The 17221-nt window shown below is 45.4% G+C and overlaps 1 protein-coding gene across 7 annotated transcripts in view; it reads left to right on the top strand.

The window, feature by feature from the left end:
• The window catches only part of BLTP3A (bridge-like lipid transfer protein family member 3A), a 1033704-nt gene that overhangs the window by 800100 nt on the left and 216383 nt on the right, over positions 1–17221 (top strand). For all 7 annotated transcript variants that reach the window (XM_085645841.1, XM_085645832.1, XM_085645827.1 and 4 more), the window contains one exon: positions 16894–17051. In XM_085645841.1, the coding sequence (XP_085501967.1) occupies positions 16894–17051 (158 nt within the window). The remainder of the gene's footprint in view (positions 1–16893; positions 17052–17221) is intronic.

Genomic DNA, 17221 nt, shown 5'->3' with positions numbered 1-17221 from the left:
ACAGAACCCTCCTGAGAGAACCTCAGAGCCTCAGATTTTCGTAGCCGTTGTGTACAGTATAACCAAAACCTGCTGAGGGCTGAGCTTTCCCAGGGGAGGAGGGTGGGCGCATGGCAATCTATGAAAGTTACCAATAATGGAGAACCAAAGTTACAGGTAAGTAACTTGTTTTCTTACTCCAGTATTGGAACTTTCATAGATTCCCATAGCTTGTATCAGAGTAGCTAGCAGTCAGAAGCACATTTTGCTTCTTTAGTGACATCTCTTCCTCTACTCTCCTTTTAAAAAAAAAAATTTTTCAATAATAAATAAATCAACAGTGCAATCACATAAAGAACACATAGCAAAATGTGCAAATAACAATACGAAAGGAAGGAGGGAAGAAAGGAAAGCTCACCACTCACTGGAAGAGGTTCCTCAGGACTGCCTGGCCTACAGCCGTGTCTTCTTGTGCCAAGTTCTTCAGGCAGTAATGTCTTGTGAAGGTGTGTGTGCTGCTCCAAGTTGCAGCCCTGCAGATGTCTTTAATCTGGACTCCCGCAAAGAGAGCCGTAGAGGAAGCCATGGACCTTGTCGAGTGTGCTCTAATTCTGCCCTCTAGAGGCTTGTCCGCTGCAGATTGACAGAACTGTATAGCACTGGAGATCCATCGAGCAATACATGCTTGGACAGGGGTAAGCCTTTGCGGGGAGCACTGAATGCAATGAACAATTGAGAAGATTTCCGAAATGCTTTAGTATGGTCCAGATAAAATTTCAAGCACCGCTGCACGCCCAGCGAATGAAGTGCCCTTTCTGCTGGCGTAGAAGGCTGAGGAAAGAAAGCCTTGAGAATCACCGGCTCATTTAAATGAAAGTCCGAAGGCACCTTTAGTATGAACTTTGGATTAGTCCTTAGAACCACTGTATTTCTTTTGAATTGGAGGAAAGGTTCCTGGATTGTGAGAGCTTGTAATTCTCCAATACGTCTTGCCGAAGTGAGAGCAAGAAGGAGCGGCAATTTCCATGAGAGGAATTTCATATCTGCTCGATGAACCGGTTCAAAGGGATGATTCATCAGCTGGGTGAGAACCAAGTTCAAATGACATGTGGGGGGCGGAGGCCTCACTGGAGGAAAGACTCGAAATAGGCCTTTGAGAAATTGTTTGACAATTCTGGATGACCAGAGAGAAGGCCCAGATGCAGTGCGTCTGTAGCGAGAAACTGCAGCCAAGTGAACCTTTATGGATGAATGAGCCAGACCTGCCTTAGCCAAGGACAGGAAATAAGGAAGAACCTGATGAGGTTGAGAAAAGAAATGGTCCACACCTTGCTGTTGGCACCAGATGCAAAATCATTTCCATTTTAAACGGTAAGTCTTGTTAGTGGAAGGAGCTCTAGCCTGAGAGAGAACATCTCTTATCTCTTCCGAGAGATGAAGATCTAGGAATTCTCGCTGCTCAGGAGCCATGCTGACAGGTGTAAGGAACGAGGATCCGGATGCCAGATCTGGCCCTGGGACAGCGTGAGAAGATCCGGGATCGCCCGTAGAGGACGTGGAGGATCCAGAGAAAGGAGGTGAAGCTCTGTGAACCAAAACTGCCTCGGCCAAGCTGGGGCTATTAGGATCATCTTGCATGGCTCCGTTTTGATCTTCCTGAGTATTCTCGGTATTAACGGAATTTGGGGGAAAGGCGTACCAAATGCTCCTGACCAAGCTATCGAAGGCGCATTCCCCAGCGATCCGCGATGGTGTAGTTTGCTTGCGTAAAACTGGCATTTTCTGTTCACCGGGGTAGCAAAAGAGATCTATTGAGGGTTTGCCTTGCCCCACCGGTGGAAAATGTCCTCCAAGACCATCTGGTTTAGTTCCTATTTGTGGCTGACTGACGAAAGCCTGCTGAGCCTGTCTGCCTTTTCGTTTAGCACTCCTGGTAGGTGTTCTGCCTTGAGTGATATTACGTGTAGGATCGCCCACTCCCAAATTTTCTGGGCCTCTTGCGTCAACTGAAGAGATCTGGTACCCCCTTCCTTGTTTATGTAGTGCATGGCCATGGTGTTGTCCGTGCTGACGAGAACCGTTGAACCCTGCAATCGTGGAAGAAATGCTTGCAGTGCCAGACAAATCGCTCTGAGCTCCAGGAGGTTGATGTGAAGAAGGCGGTGCCGGGGCAACCAATGCCCGCTTACATGTAAGTCTTGAAGCACCGCACCCCAGCCTTCCAGCGAGGCATCTGTTGTTACAACTTGAGGAGCCGGAATGCTTACGAAGGATAGACCTTGGGATAAATCCCCTTCTTTGTCCACCACAAGGCTGCTTTTTTTATTGCCGCAGTAATCACCGCCTTGTCGTCGAAAGAGCTGTGTACTTGCTGCCATTGCATGTCTAGTTGCTCCTGAAGAGATCGCATCGGCAACCTGCAGTGGGGTATCAGAGGGATGCATGAAGAGATCACTCCTAGAAGGGATTTGTAACGGCGTACTGAAAGACACTTTCTTTTTCTCAACAGATGAGCCAAGGACCTCAGTTTCTCTTGCCTTTCGAAGGATGGAGAAGCCCTGTTGAGAGACGTGTCCAAGCTAGCCCCTAGGAATCGTGCTTTCTTGGACAGACAGAGAGACGACTTCTCCCTGTTGAGAGTCAGACCCAGATTGCTGAACAGTCTCGTACATGCCTCGACTGTCTCCTCCGCTGTGCGCCTGTACGGAGCCTTCAGCAACCAGTCGTCCAGGTAGGGGAAGATTTGAAAATGCTGTTTCCTGAGAAAAGCTGCCACCGGTGCCAGCACCTTGGTAAAGATCCTTGGGGCAGAGCGAAGTCCAAAGGGTAAAACTTTGAATTGGAAGTGGCTCTTGGCTACTGTGAATCGTAGAAACCTCCTGTGGGCTGGATGAATGGGTATGTGAAAATACGCATCTTCGAGATCGAGAGTGGCCATACAATTTCCTGGGTTGAGGAGATGTAAGATATCCTGGAGAGAGAACATCCGAAAGGATTGACTGATGAGATAGATGTTTAGCTTCCTGAGATCTAAAATGGGGCGCCATTTCTCCAGCGTCTTCTTGACCAGGAAAAACCTGGAGTAGAAACCTTCCCCTTTCTGAGACAGGGGAACCGGCTCCACTGCTCCCTTGGGGAGCATCTGATGAACTTCGAGCCGTAAGAGACGCAGATGTTTTGAAGGCATAGCGACAGGGGGCTTGGAAGGTGGCATATGAAGAAACTCCAGCGTATGGCCATTTTGAATGATGTTGAGCACCCAACGGTCTGATGTTATCCGTTTCCAGTTGTGGAGGTATTGAGACACCCTGCCTCCCACAGATGTTGACGGGGAGGTGGGTACAGCAGGCAGAGCCAGGACGCCGCTATTGCCTCTTGGAGGTGTCACGTCCCTGACAATTTAGTTTTCCTCTAGTGTTGGACCTAGAGAAAGACAAGGTCTGGCCTTGTCTATGTTGGTCAATAAGACTGAGATGTTGGACCATAAGAAGAGCACCGTTGTTGGTACGAACCTCTGTAGGATGTGGTACTCTTCCCCCTGGTCCCACGGAAAGGAACCTTCCAATACTGAAGAGTTCCTAGAGATCTTGCCATCTCCGTATCCTTTTTAATGTCCTGGAGGGCATCGTCGATATGTTTGCCAAATAATGCCTCACCATCAAACGGAAGGTCCATAATTTTGTTCTGGACCTCCGGCCGGAACCATGTTGCCTGGAGCCAGCCTTGGCGATGAAGAACAGCTGCGCCTGCCAGTGAACAGAAAGCTGTCGTGGCAATATCCATGGCGCAATCTATCACCTCCGCAGATGTAGCCTCTCCCTCCTGTAGAATCTTCTTGGCCTCCGCCTTGGACTCCTGTGGGAGCTGGTCCAAATATGGTGAGAGGTCGCACCACATTTGGCGATCGTATCTACCAAGGATCGCCAACGCATTCGCTGCCCGTACCAAAAGACTTGCCATAGAGGAAACCCTTTTCCCCGCATTATCAAGGCGCCTGCCTTCTTTATCGGGAGAAGTTGTCAAGGGTGCAGAAGGATTGCATGACTTTCTTTGCGCCACCTGCGATATTACCGAATCCAGCTTCGGATGACCTATCAAGGACGCTGGACTATCCTCAGGGGGCCTTGTACTTCTGCTCCAGGCGTGGCAAAACTGTAATGACAGTAGCCGGGTTTTTCATTGCCTTCAAACCCTCATCCCAGACATGGCTGACAATGGGAATGGAACGGACCACTTTCCTGTAGGGCTCCTTGAAATCATAAAGGAAGCATTCCGTTTGAACTGAAGGCATAGGAAGTTTGAATCTACTGGAGGCCCTTTCCATCAGTTTGTGAAACCCCCCAATGTCTGCCGGGGGAGAATCCACTGGATCCAGAGTAGGTGAAGCTGGATCCGGGATCACACAATCCTCCCACTCTACACACTGGTTAAACCTGTTGCCATCGTCCTGATCCTCGTCCGAGGAATCATCGTGAACTTCTTGGACCACTGGAGATATACCTGGGCTGGATACCTGTGGCTGTGAAACCATCTGGGATGGTTCTCCCGGAGAAAACACTGCAGAAGCTGATGGTGTAGGCACAGCATGTACTGCAGAAAAAGTTGAAGATGGAGGAGGAGTAGCTTGAGAAAACCTCTTCCTATAATCCTGCAACATGCCCTGGAGATCTGCCAGGAGGGAAGAAGGGACTGAAACAATCTCCTGGCCTGCACTTTCCTGACGACTATAGGATTGCTGGTATGAGCACTCATGAGTGTATTCGCCCTCTGAATCAGTGTCTTGGCATTTTACCAATAATTGCGAGGGGCTATGGGCATAGCCAAAAGAATCCTGATCATCCCCGTCAGAGTCCTCTTCTTCCTCAAGCAACAGTGCGGGAGGCAAGGGGGTAACCCTCCTTGGAGACGTCATATCAGGCGTTTTCCTCTTTAAGGAAATAGTGATCCTCTCCATCGACGAAGATGTCGTCGACGGTGGAGTTGTAAGAGAAACCATCGTCAACGAGGTCGTCGACGGAAAATCCATCGTCGACGGTTGAATCTTCGACTAAGAGATGGGCGTCGTCGACACTGCCGTCGACGAGACCGTCGACACTCCTGCCGTCATAGTCGCTCTCGTTGACGACACCGTCGTCGACACTACCGTCGTCGACACCCTCATCAACACTCTCGTCGCCGTAACCGTCATCAACACTCCCGTCGACACTGACGTCGATATGTGGCTAGAAGGTACCGTCGACGAGCCCATCGACGGTGCAACTTTTTTACCTGAGATTTTGAAGTCTTTGTCGACGGAGTCTTCTGCAGCGTCGTCTCAGATGTTAGAGAAGAGGGCTTTTTAAAAGTTTTAGCAGACTTCACCACTGCTGCAGCTGCAGATAGTCCTTCCCTCTCCTTTGCACCATGGTAAGGAGATTTGCTAGGACTCCGGCTCTCAGATTCACGGAGGCCTCAACAGGATGTTCTGAGGATGGTGAAGCCCTACCCCTTTTCACCGACCTTCGAGATGAGGTGCCAGATGATGAGTCCTCACTGTCACTTGACAGAGTTTCCTTCCTCGACTTCAGCTTCTGGAGCCAAGTGAGGAGGCGACCCTCGCGGTCCCGGAGGGTCTTCGTAGAGAAGGTGCGGCAGATCTTGCAGTCCGCTGCCTTGTGATCAGGGTACAGGCAATAAATGTAGTCCATATGCCTGTCTTCCACATACAGCCTCTTCTTGCCACAGGTGGAACAAGCCTTGAAAAGGGCTTTCTTCTCCTTGTCGGACATTTCCGGATGAAATACCAAACAATTCTGAAGAAAAAACACTGAAAAAGTAGTCAACTAGAGTTGAAGTGAGCAGAGCTCAAAGGAGACTCCCTTATCACAATGTGCGGTAGAAAATCTGAGGCTCTGAGATTCTCTCAGGAGGGTTCTGTGGGGTGAGGCTAATCTGATTGGCTGTTGCTTTGTTTTGGTTGTATTTACAAAAAGAGGTGGATATGCTACAAAAGGGAATGAGGCCTAGGCCTTTTTCTTTCTCTTTTTTACCTACTGCTATGTTATTTTGTTTACTGAGGCTCCCATTCCGACGACGGGGAATGATACAAGCTATGGGAAGGAATGAAAGTTCCAATACTGGAGTAACAAGAAAACCACACACCCATGTTGAACAACTGTGAAACTACTGAGAACCATTCCTTCCCAATCAATTCACAATCATCCTCTACCATATCCTCTTTTGTCTTCTTCCATGTGTCTAAGTGTGCTGGTATATTCCTTCCTCCTCACTTTTCCCCTTAACCTGGACTCTGTGAATGTCCAGAAGCAGGGAGCTGGGTGCATGTTCATCTCAGGTTGTGCTCCGTTGCAGGCTTTCCAGTTTCCAACTATTCATCATTTTCTTTCTCCAGAGCCAGCAAGGTTTCGAAGTTTGTGCTTCTTGTCGTTATTTTGAAGCCCTCATTAGAAGGTAGCAAACCTCTTTAGGTCTCTCGGTTTCTACTCTTTCTGCCTCTACCTATGATTTTGATTGGTTTAAAACAATATAAGTTAGGCAAACGGGCATTTTCCGTAGGTGACCAGCATGTTTTGTGCTGACAGAGCCTGGCACCCCCACAGGTGCACACTTTGTGATGTTCTATCTCACATAGCACTGGCGCCAGAATGTGTCAGTGATAACTTTATTTCGGTCAAAAGACCATAAAAGTGCACATATGTACATCAACAATTACAATAATACAATAAGACAATAAATAGGCATAAAAGTTAAAAATTTTAAAAATAAAGATTAAACTACTAGTTATCAATATAAGAATAATTAAATTAAAAAGGCTTGTCTCCTGCGCCACATACTGTGTAGATAGCGAGATACAGCAAAGACAATAATGGGATGAGTATCATAGATTAATGACCTACACACCTGCTTAAAATGACAAAATCCCAGGTTCCTGCAAATAGGAATCAACCAACATTTCCTAATTGTGTAATAGGCAGACTCCGTTTTATAGTTACAGGCAGGACAACATTCCTGATTTTGGGTCTGCCATTTGAATGAAAAGGACCTAACCGGTAATGTGCCATATCTAAGCTGGATATACAATTTTCTAGCAAATGGGGGTTCTATTTGATCCATGAATTCCTCTAGTTTGGGATCTTGCTTGACCATGAGGAATTCTAAGGTCAACCTACCCATAGCTGAAGAACTTGAAAGAGAAGAGAAATAATTTGTGGACATCAGGGAAAGAAGTTCTTTCCTCGTTATCCCAGGACAACTTGCTTCCGGGTTTGACCACAATTCCGGGAGTCCTAGTTGAATACAGGTTGCATTAATATGCAGAAGCCAAGGGATCTTTTTGTGTTTAAGGGCAGGCCAGATCTCAGCAAATTCAGATCTATACGAGGTCAGTTCTGGCACTGACCACAGCCTCTTCCAGTACAAAATTGGTCTTGCACTAGTGATCTCCTCTATTGGAACTAGCCCAAGATCAAGCCTAAGGGGAATCAACGGTGTGCTGGAAGGAAGGCCTAGTAGAGATCTTAAAAAAGACTGCTCAGCCTTTGAAAGGGACATTATCTGCATATGTCCCCAAAGTTCAGCCCCATAGATTGCAGCTACTCTAGCCTGCCGACAATAAATTTCAAGGGCAGGGGACACTGGTTTAAAGGTTGATTTTTTAAAAACTTTATTTAAACCCCCTGCCAGTTGGACAAGCTTGAGCGTTGACTTAGCAATCTGAGAGTTCCAGCTAAATTTCTCCGTTAGGGTGACGCCCAGATAAACAAAGGTTTTGACTCTTTCAAGGGGGATATCAAATAATACTGGGTTAGGACGCACCCGCTTAGGGGGGTTAAAAATCATATATTTAGTTTTCCCCAGGTTTATTTCGAGTCCTCTTAGCTCACAGAACTTCGCAAAACCGTTCAGTATGTTTTGTATGCCCGATGATGTTCTAGACAATAACAAAGTATCGTCTGTGAACATCAATGCGGGCACACGTCCTGATACCAATTTAGGGGCGTCATTATTTACTACACAGTTCAAATGGTCAATAAGACCATTAATATAAAGGCTGAACAGTGTGGGAGCCAGGACACACCCTTGGCGGACGCCTTTTTGGACAGGAAAACAGTCAGTAAGCTCACCATATTTACCACACCTTACTTGGGCAAAATTATTATCGTGGAGCCTAGATAGGACGGCCAATAGGTAAGACGGAAGACCCAGATCGGCCAGTACTTGCCACAGTTTAGTTCGTGGGACTATATCAAAAGCTGCCCGCAGGTCCACAAACACCAGGTAGAGGCTGCCACCCTCGACCAAGGCTGTTTTCCATTACAAGACCTGCAGGCGAAAAATCTGATCTAGGGTAGAAGTACCAGCCCTAAATCCTCCCTGTAATGTGGACAGAATCCCATTCTCCTCGATCCATCCCAAGACTCTGTCCAAAAGAACCCTCCCCATTAATTTTTGTGACGTATCTATAAGACTAATAGGCCTATAGTTGGAGGGGGTTAATGGGCAGCCTTTTTTGAAAACGGGTACTATTTCGGCCCCAAGCCACGTATGGGGTACTTCACCCCCCTGTAAAATACCATTAAATAAAACAGCCAAGTAGGGTGCCCATATTTTTGGTTGAGCCCTAAATAGGTCCCCAGGCAGTTTATCCAAGCTTGGAGCCTTATTCGGAAGCATTTTTCCAATTGCTGTTTCCACCTCGTCCAAAGTAAGAAGTTCAAATGGGGCATAGCGTACTGTGGCTGATGAAGGATCTGAGGTATCAGCAAAGAGACTATCACAATCACGTATGCCATAAAGATCACAAAAGTGATTTTCCCAAATTGAGGCAGCGATGTTAGGGACAGGGGCATGCGAATGTCCACTAACTCCTGTTGCAACAATATTCCAAAATGATTTAAGGTCCTTACAGCAGAGCGCATGGCCCAACTCTTCCCACAGTACAACCTCCCCTTCCTTCTTAGCATCACTGATTGCTTTTTTGTACAGGGAACGATTTGCCCTAATTGCTTCTCTGTCCTTGGTTTTTATTACCATCAACAGGGCCTTTTTGGCTGTGCGGCAGGTTTTGTTAAACCACCGTGCTGATACAGCCCGAGACTGTGTTACCCTTTTTACTGGGTACAAAATGTCCTTTAATGCGGCAACCAATTTGCCATGGATGTCAGAGGGGGTGCCCAAAGACCCAACTCTCCCCATCTCCTCAATAAATGGTATTATTGTTCCATATAGTTCCGCCAGCTTACTATTGGACATTTGGAGTTCTGGCCACTTTACTCTCCTTCTACAATTTGTGATCGTCAAAGGATCAGTCGCAAAATTATCACCAGGGGCAGGGTTTTTAAGTCCAAAACTCCCTAGCTTTAGGGTCAAAGATAGAGCATTGTGGTCACTATCAGACCTCTCAATGACTACAAATTCATATAATCTATCCCAATATTTTGCTTCGATAAAAATGTAGTCAATTATTGAGGTATGATTTGCTCTATTAAACGTTGCTTTCCCAGGTCTATCTGGCATCACCCTTCCATTACATGCTCGCAATGATGCAGCTAGGGAGAGTGACTGCAGTTGCAAGACAAGCGGGGTCCATACCTTAACCAGAGGAGTCAATGGATCGGGAATATTCCATAGTAAGTCAACTTCATCGCGATCTCTTGTATTTGAGTCCAAGAGAGGCTCAAAGTGGCAGTTAAAATCCCCGCCCAGAATTAGAACAGTAGAGGAGTCAAGTGACTGTAAAAGTTTGGACATTTCAGTGATGGCCTTAGATTCAAAGCCCCTCTTAATAGGTCTAGAGTAAACATTAATCAGAGCAATACTCGGGCCATTCACCTCGTCCACTACTACAAGTTGTACATCCCGAGAATCAGTAGGGATGTCCTTTGCCTTAACTCCCAAATGGGAGCCAACCCATATAGACAGCCCCCCCGAAGGTCTTCCCCTACTGCTCTTACTTGCTAAAATATCAAATGTTGCAAAACCAGGAGCCACACTCTCTGTAAGCAACCAGGTTTCTTGCAGCAAGCAAATATCAAAGGAAGTGATGAATGTACCCCACTCAGGATTGGGTAGTTTATTTTTAAGGCCTGCCACATTCCATGAAATAATTTTAACACCTTCAGCATTGGGGGCTTGCTTAGATATTTGAGGATCCAAAGTGCCAGCGGAATTATTCAAAATGGGGGGCCCTGCATCCGCCCCTTGATTAAATACACAAATTGAAGAGGGGCGTAAAATAGAAGAGGGGACGAGTGGTTCAGGAATCAAGATCCCCTTCAACGGGCTTTGTCGTTTCTTTAAATCAGCTTTACCATTTTGGAGTAGCCCAAGATTTATTATTGGGTCAGACTGAGTTGCAAGAGGGGGTAATTTAGTCATTTGCCTCAATTGTCAATCGCAACCGTCAAAGTTCGAGAGGGCCTCGTAACGGTTGGAAACATCCAATGGTGTAAATGGAACCAAATGGTCCAACCTCCTAGTGTGATTCCCATGGCTCCATGGCAGTACAGTGTCCCACCTTGAGACGCTATCGAGGGCCATTGGTTTGGGGTTGGTTTCTAGCATCTTGTACACATTTTTACGAAATGCACAAGGGTTGATCAAAGGCAAGGGGGGAACCCCAAAGTATCTGGCTCTGCTCCCTTGTTTTCTAGGGTAGAAGAAAGTTAACTCCAAAGGGATAATAGAGGTACCTGGAGTCCCAGCGGGCCAGTTAAGAATATGCCTTACGGCCGCGGGATCCCTAAAATTAATGACAATTAGGTCCCCCACAATGTCCTTTGTCCTACTTCCCAACCAGTCTAAACGGCGAACGTGAAGAATTTCACCATTGATTGTAAGGGGGAGAGGACGATTTTGGCTCAACCAGTGCACAGTCTTATTTTTAAGCTGAGAGAACCCTTCCCTCTTACCATCTGCGAGTTTAGGAACTCTCGCCAACACTACCACATAGGGGACTGCTTCAGGTGGTAATTCGACCTGGGGCTCCCTACAATTTGTTTCCCTAGCAATGCTGGGCCTCATACACTCGTCACGACCCATATTACTTACATCTCGTTTATCCCCAACCCTCTGAGTTTCATTTGGGGCTACCAAGGCCGAATATCTTGCCAGTTTGGGGGTTAGTTGGGTCAACTCTTTGGGGGCAGTAGTCATCACACTAGCTCTAGCTGGGCCTTCACCCACGGCAGGACATAAGGATGAGTTGGTTATAACGGGAGAGCGGTCCAGCATCACTATATCTCTAATTGGTCCCACTTTGTTACTAATGGCCAATTCTATATTCCCCAGCCTTTCCTCGACCCTCTTTAGCCTCTCAATAATTGGTAAAATAAAAGACCTTATAAGATGTTCAATACATTTCAGAGGGTCACTTAGTTGTGTTTCCTTGGGCGGACTATATTGGGGGGTGCCTACTTCCACCAGGTTCAAGACGGTGTTAGATACGACCTTTGGGGTTTGTGCAAGCAACGTGGGGACTGGGGAATGTGACACATGCTTACCAATTTTGCCTGTTTCTCTACTCTATCTGAGTCAGTGCAAGCAGCAACATACAGACATAGTCATAAATACAAGCAGAAAGTCTTGGGGGAATGGACTGCATATTTCCCATTGTTTCTGAAACTCCTCCTTTGATCCACACTCTTTCCTGGTAACCTTGTTCTGAATAAAAGTTATCCGGCCAGTTGACCCATCAAATTCAGAAAAGGAGTCTCTCCTCTGTACCTACTATCTCTGCTGCTTCAAGACTTCAACAGTCACATGAGCCTATGCCCAGTCCCACTTATTGGTTGATGGATCTACCCTGGATGATCTGCTACCTCCCTCTCCCGAATGGTTGTTATGGAGATAGATCAAAAAATCCCCAGGGTGTTTGACACCTAAGTCTGTGGCCTCAAGCTGACTAGGATGAATCGGGTTCTGATCACTGATTACAGGCACAAATCAATCCTCTAATAAGTTGTTTCCCTTTTTGGCGTACCTGCTGATTCTTTGTCACGGTTACTTGCGTCCTCTTCACTATTTGAAGAACCTCTCACAGGAACATATGTGCTTCCTACTTAAGAATAATGCATCACTTTTCACAATGAGATCATTTATGGTGCCCAAGGCATTTTGCAGGACATGTCTAACTGTGAAAGATAAGGAATTAGTATGTTACATTTTATGGTTTGTCATTTTCTATTAATTGTTATTGATACTGTGGGACCCCACTGACTTACAAGAGAAAGAGAAAACCTGGGTGACTCTGGGGATGACTGTAGCCAGGCGAAATACGGCTAAACTGTGGAAGGCACTCGAAACACCCACACTGGGCACATAGAAAAAAGACATGGATTGGTGCATTGTAATGGAAAGCACTAAGGACGGTATATGAGTCGTAAGGCTGTCCCAAGAAATGGTCACATATCTGGGGTAAATGGAACAAATAAAGAGGGAATATTTGTGAACCCCCGCAGGCAACAAGACATGCTGAACTGGACACAGACTGATAACACTTTAAGGAAATATGTAGTCATAGTAGGGTCAATACCAAGATAGGAATATCAAGTAAGATGTAACAACATGGTCATAAATATTGTTGGAATTGCATTTGGAATGTATTTGAGATGTCATCAATAAAAAGAATTATAAAAATAAAATGTTATTTATACTTTCTTTAAGAAAGAAACAACAGCTGACTCCTCTTTCGTGCGCTAACGCTTAGTCAAAGGCCATGTCTAAGTACTCTGAGATTCTTGATAGCTATAATGAGCTTCCTTTCCTTGTGGCACTTATTCTCTGTCTCACATTAAGGATTTCTCTCTACCAGTGTAATGGCAGAGGAGAATAACTCTTTACAAGAGAAACCGTGTAGCGACCACAAGGAAAGGAAACCCATTATAGGTGTCACTGCTCTTTTGGGCTTTAGACTCGAGCACTACAGTGAAAACATGCATCAGCTGTTGTACTCTATAAGAAACCTGTAATTTATTGTTAAAAATTAACACATTGTAATGAAACTTAAACACATGTTCCACCATGATATTCTTTACCTTCTCCATGTTTGATTGAACTGAGATGTGGTGCTCCAGCTGTGCTTATAGACCAACCATGTTGGTCCATAGGTTCCTTGTGTGGCAATTTCAGGTTCACCTCCTAATAGTCTGCTGTCTTCTGAGGGCAGTTGATAAATATCATTGTTTTGGGATTAAAATAAATGTTTCCATTTCCAACCCCAGCTCATCCCTGATTAAACCTATTCCAGTGCTCGAGCCCCAGCCTGTAGCGCTACTATTAATGGCTTATTTCTGGGGTCCTTAATGCCTCTCACCTGGCATATCTCTGCATAGCCTTGCATGTCACAACTTCAGATAGTGGTTTAAGAATTAGCCAAGACAAGGAGTTTGAAGATGTGTAGGAGAATTCTAAGCACAAAGTCTTGATTCGAATTCTGGAGCAATATGATGGTTTTGATGGGGATGAAGGAGACTAATTATGGTACTTCTTTATAGGTCCCTAGTAAGATATGGATTACCCTTGCAAATTGACTGCCATGCTACTCATACCTTCTATCCATGGACACTGGTTCAGTGTCTAAATTTGGGTATGGATGTGAAAGGCAAGGCTTCGCTTTAGGCTTCCTTCCCCTGAAACCCAGGCAAAAGCACTGGACGCCCACATTCATGACAAATGATTCTTTTCTGAGTGCAATGATGAACACCATATCAAGTGCAAATCACAGCTGCATGAGCGAGGTTTCTAGCCCGGAACTCCTTTAAGCCTCCTCAAAGGCCTAACTCCATCCTGGTACAAGGAAGCATGCAAGGTTTTTGAAGCTTTAGCAATAGTAGACTGCCAGACTGCAGGTTTGCCCAGTAGAGGACCCTGTGCAAGTTCTCAAAGTACAACAGTAGTTTTTCCTCCTCTAGCGAGAACAAGTAGAAGGTCGAACTGAGTTAACACTGTACCTGTTTAGTAGCTTAATTACCCTCCTGTTGCCAGCAGGGCTCACCGTTACCCAGGACACGTAGACCCTGTCAGGGGTGAGCAATAGTCCCAATCTTGTAGAGCTTCTTTCTTTTCCTTCTTGTCCACTCCACCTCCACTCAGTCTTTTGGTGAGAGTATAGATGCCTTTTGTGCTGCATAAAAAGAAGTACTTTGCAATGTAAAAGACGCAGTAATATGATGAAATAAAATTGGCCCTATGAACTCCGAAAATCAAGGCCCAATTATGACCCTCCAGAATAGCGTGCTGTCCCTCAGCTCACTAGCTTTAATGAGCTTGTCTCAGGCCAGCTTCTGTAAGATATGCTTCTGTTTCTTCAGTGCCCCTTGTCACCATGGGCCATTTTCAGGTTTATGACCTCTGGTCCCCAGCAGATAATTTCATCAACATTAACACGTCGAAAGTTCAGGTGATCTGCCCAAAGGATATAGGCCCTCCCCACGTTTTCCTGGTCACAAGCAGGACGGGAATCTACTTGCATTAGCACTGCCTCCTGATCTTTGGAATTGGGTGCAAGCCAGTGGATCTCAGCAGCTGATGTAGTGGGGACTACGAGTACTTAGACAGATGGTGAAAACTTGAATTAGGTGAGTTTGTCTCTGTTTAACCACAAGTGTGTGCTTCTTCTTTGTTGCCATAGATCTTCTACCCCGAGGGATGCATTAACCCTGAAATCATCTGGCTTGGTCCTTTTTGTAGTGCCCCCCCCCCCCCCCCAACCCCTTCCAAATTTTAGAGAAGGTATTTGTCAAAATGTGGAAGCTGCCTAAGTTGTCCCCTGATCAAGGTTTCACCCCCCTTGCTAAACCAGTTTTGTTTGGGTCTGACTGGATTCTTCTGGCAGTTGAGGCCAAACTTAGGTGCTCATTATCACTGCCACTAACTTTGGATGAAGTAAACAACAGCAGTCACCGTCCACATTGGAATTGCAATACCTGGAAGAACACAACAGATCTGTTAACTATAGCCTAAAGATTTCACCTGCTTGGAACATCTGGGTGAAAGGCCAGACAAAATGATGAATTACTGGGGGAATCGCACCGGCAATTACAGCTCTGCCCCCTCCAGTAATTCCTCATTTGTTAATGGAGCCTCAAGGCCCAATTTGTAATGGCACTTCGTTAACTGGTAATTCCTGGAGTGGCCATGCAAATTCCTAGTTCACTAATAATGAGATCGTAAATCTTTTGGATGGAATAGAACTACTCTTGCCATAAACTCTGGACTTAAACCACTGCTTGTGATATCAAAGTGTAGGTGTGGATTACCAGAATGTTTAACCTACTATAGCCATTTAGGCCTTTCAGGTAAACAATATGTCTGGCCTGCAGGCCCCAGGTCTAAGTCTACTGACATCCTAATGCAAGAGATCACTGGGCCTCAATGAAAAACATGCACCTGCTGTCCTTTGCATTATTAAATGCCCTTGTCTTTTTTCAACCTGGTTAGGTTAGAGATTCACCAGGAATCTTGCCGATCTGACCAGACCACTATTGGGCTTAGCTGAAACTCTAATTTGCAATGTTTTTCTTTTGAAAATTGGTTTTCAGGAAGAATTTTTTCCGGAGTTTGTTAAATTGGTACCTTCCAATTTTGAAACCATATTCTTTACGAGATCTTTATATGACCCTTCCAGTTTAGTCTTATAAACTTTTGAACCAGTATTCTTTAGATGGTGACTTGGTGAATTGTATGTCTAAATTCAACAAGCTTGAGATTGTTTGCTGAGCTGAGCGTTACACAATTTTTACTGAAGGACAAAGCCCTTCATAGGCGACCGTTGCACCTACATGGTCCCAACATGCTTTGAGCAATGGCATTAGTTTTTACCTTAAATTTCATGTAGGCAGGGCTAAGTGATCTCAATCCTCTGACATGCTGACCTCCACTGTATTTCTCATTGGGTGGTTTCCTACATTTCACAGTGCTACATGATTGCTGGTAAGGTGCCTCATTAGGACAACATCTGACACTTTTCAGCTTGATGTCCCTGTGGCAGTTAACTGATTGAAGCCATGAGTTGCTCCACCTGCATTCTGTGTTCATTGCGCTATGAATGTCCGCTCATAATCTGATGCTTCATTTGATTAAGCTCTTATATAATTCTTTTGACTAGACTCTTGTGGTTAATAAGCCTGCCTGCCATTAATAGCCACAACCTGTTTGACCATCTTCCTCACCATAGTGACTCAAGTCCTAGCAATATCCTCTCTCCTTCAGATGGACTGCCCATTATATTCTCTGCCCTATCTCTTGGGTTTAACTTGAAATGCACTTTGGTTTGACAGCTGCTGGGTGTGTAAAGGGACCAGAGGCTGTGCTGCATCTTCATTTCAGTTACAAAATGTGTAACTCTTACCCTGGAAGCCTGGGGCACCCACTGAGTGTGAAGCAATGACAGCCAGGCAAATATCTTTTACTTTCCTATGCCTACATGAATCTAACTATGTTCCAAACAGTATGAAACTTTACAGTCATGTTGGTAGTTTGTCTGCGATACACCTAGCAGAGACGCCTGTTCTGCTCATAAAAATGCTCCTCCAGAACAAATTCAGCTGTTGCAATGATTAGTCCTAAGCAAAAACTACATTCCAGTCGTTGATCCCTCTGAATACCTCATGCAAATATAAAGCTTACACCTGATCACCTTCTCAGAAGCTGGCTGTCTGAACATCCCATTAACAACTGCTTTTGCCTTCCATTCAACCACCCCGGTGCCCCTCCAAATGCATCCAAACCTACAGTTTTACTTGAACCACTCTACAATTCCAGTGCCAAAAATGTATCATATATGTGGAGGATGTTCATGAAGTAAAATCATTGTTGTAGTTAAGAACATTTCTTTGTCTTATTTATGAAAATCGATTTTTCTTTTACAAATGTTCCTATAGGGATGTGTCTTTTGTCCTCTCTCCTATGTTGCAGAGCCCATCTTGGATCCCGGGGCAGCAGGTGAAAAAGGCAGCAGGTACAGCCCAATGGGCTCTGGCGACAGAGGAAGAGGAGCAGGACAAGGGGAAACTACAACACCGGATTTGAACAGCTCAGCCTCTCAGAGCGTGGATGAGGCTGATCAGTCTCAGGTGAGGATTCAAGTTCCTAAAATTTATCTCGGAAATGTCTCCCTTCCAGTCATAGTCTGTTTTTCTCTTCAATCCTTTGTCTCTTACTATCTCCCTTTTATACCTATATTTTCTCTCTGTGTTCATAGGTTTGCCTTTCTACCTCCTTGTGAGTTGCATTATATTTCATT

Source organism: Triturus cristatus, chromosome 1_1, assembly GCF_964204655.1.
Source record: "Triturus cristatus chromosome 1_1, aTriCri1.1, whole genome shotgun sequence".
NCBI lineage: Eukaryota > Metazoa > Chordata > Amphibia > Caudata > Salamandridae > Triturus > Triturus cristatus.
Note: the sequence above shows the minus strand (reverse complement) of the source record. Positions and strands in the feature narration are given on the sequence as shown.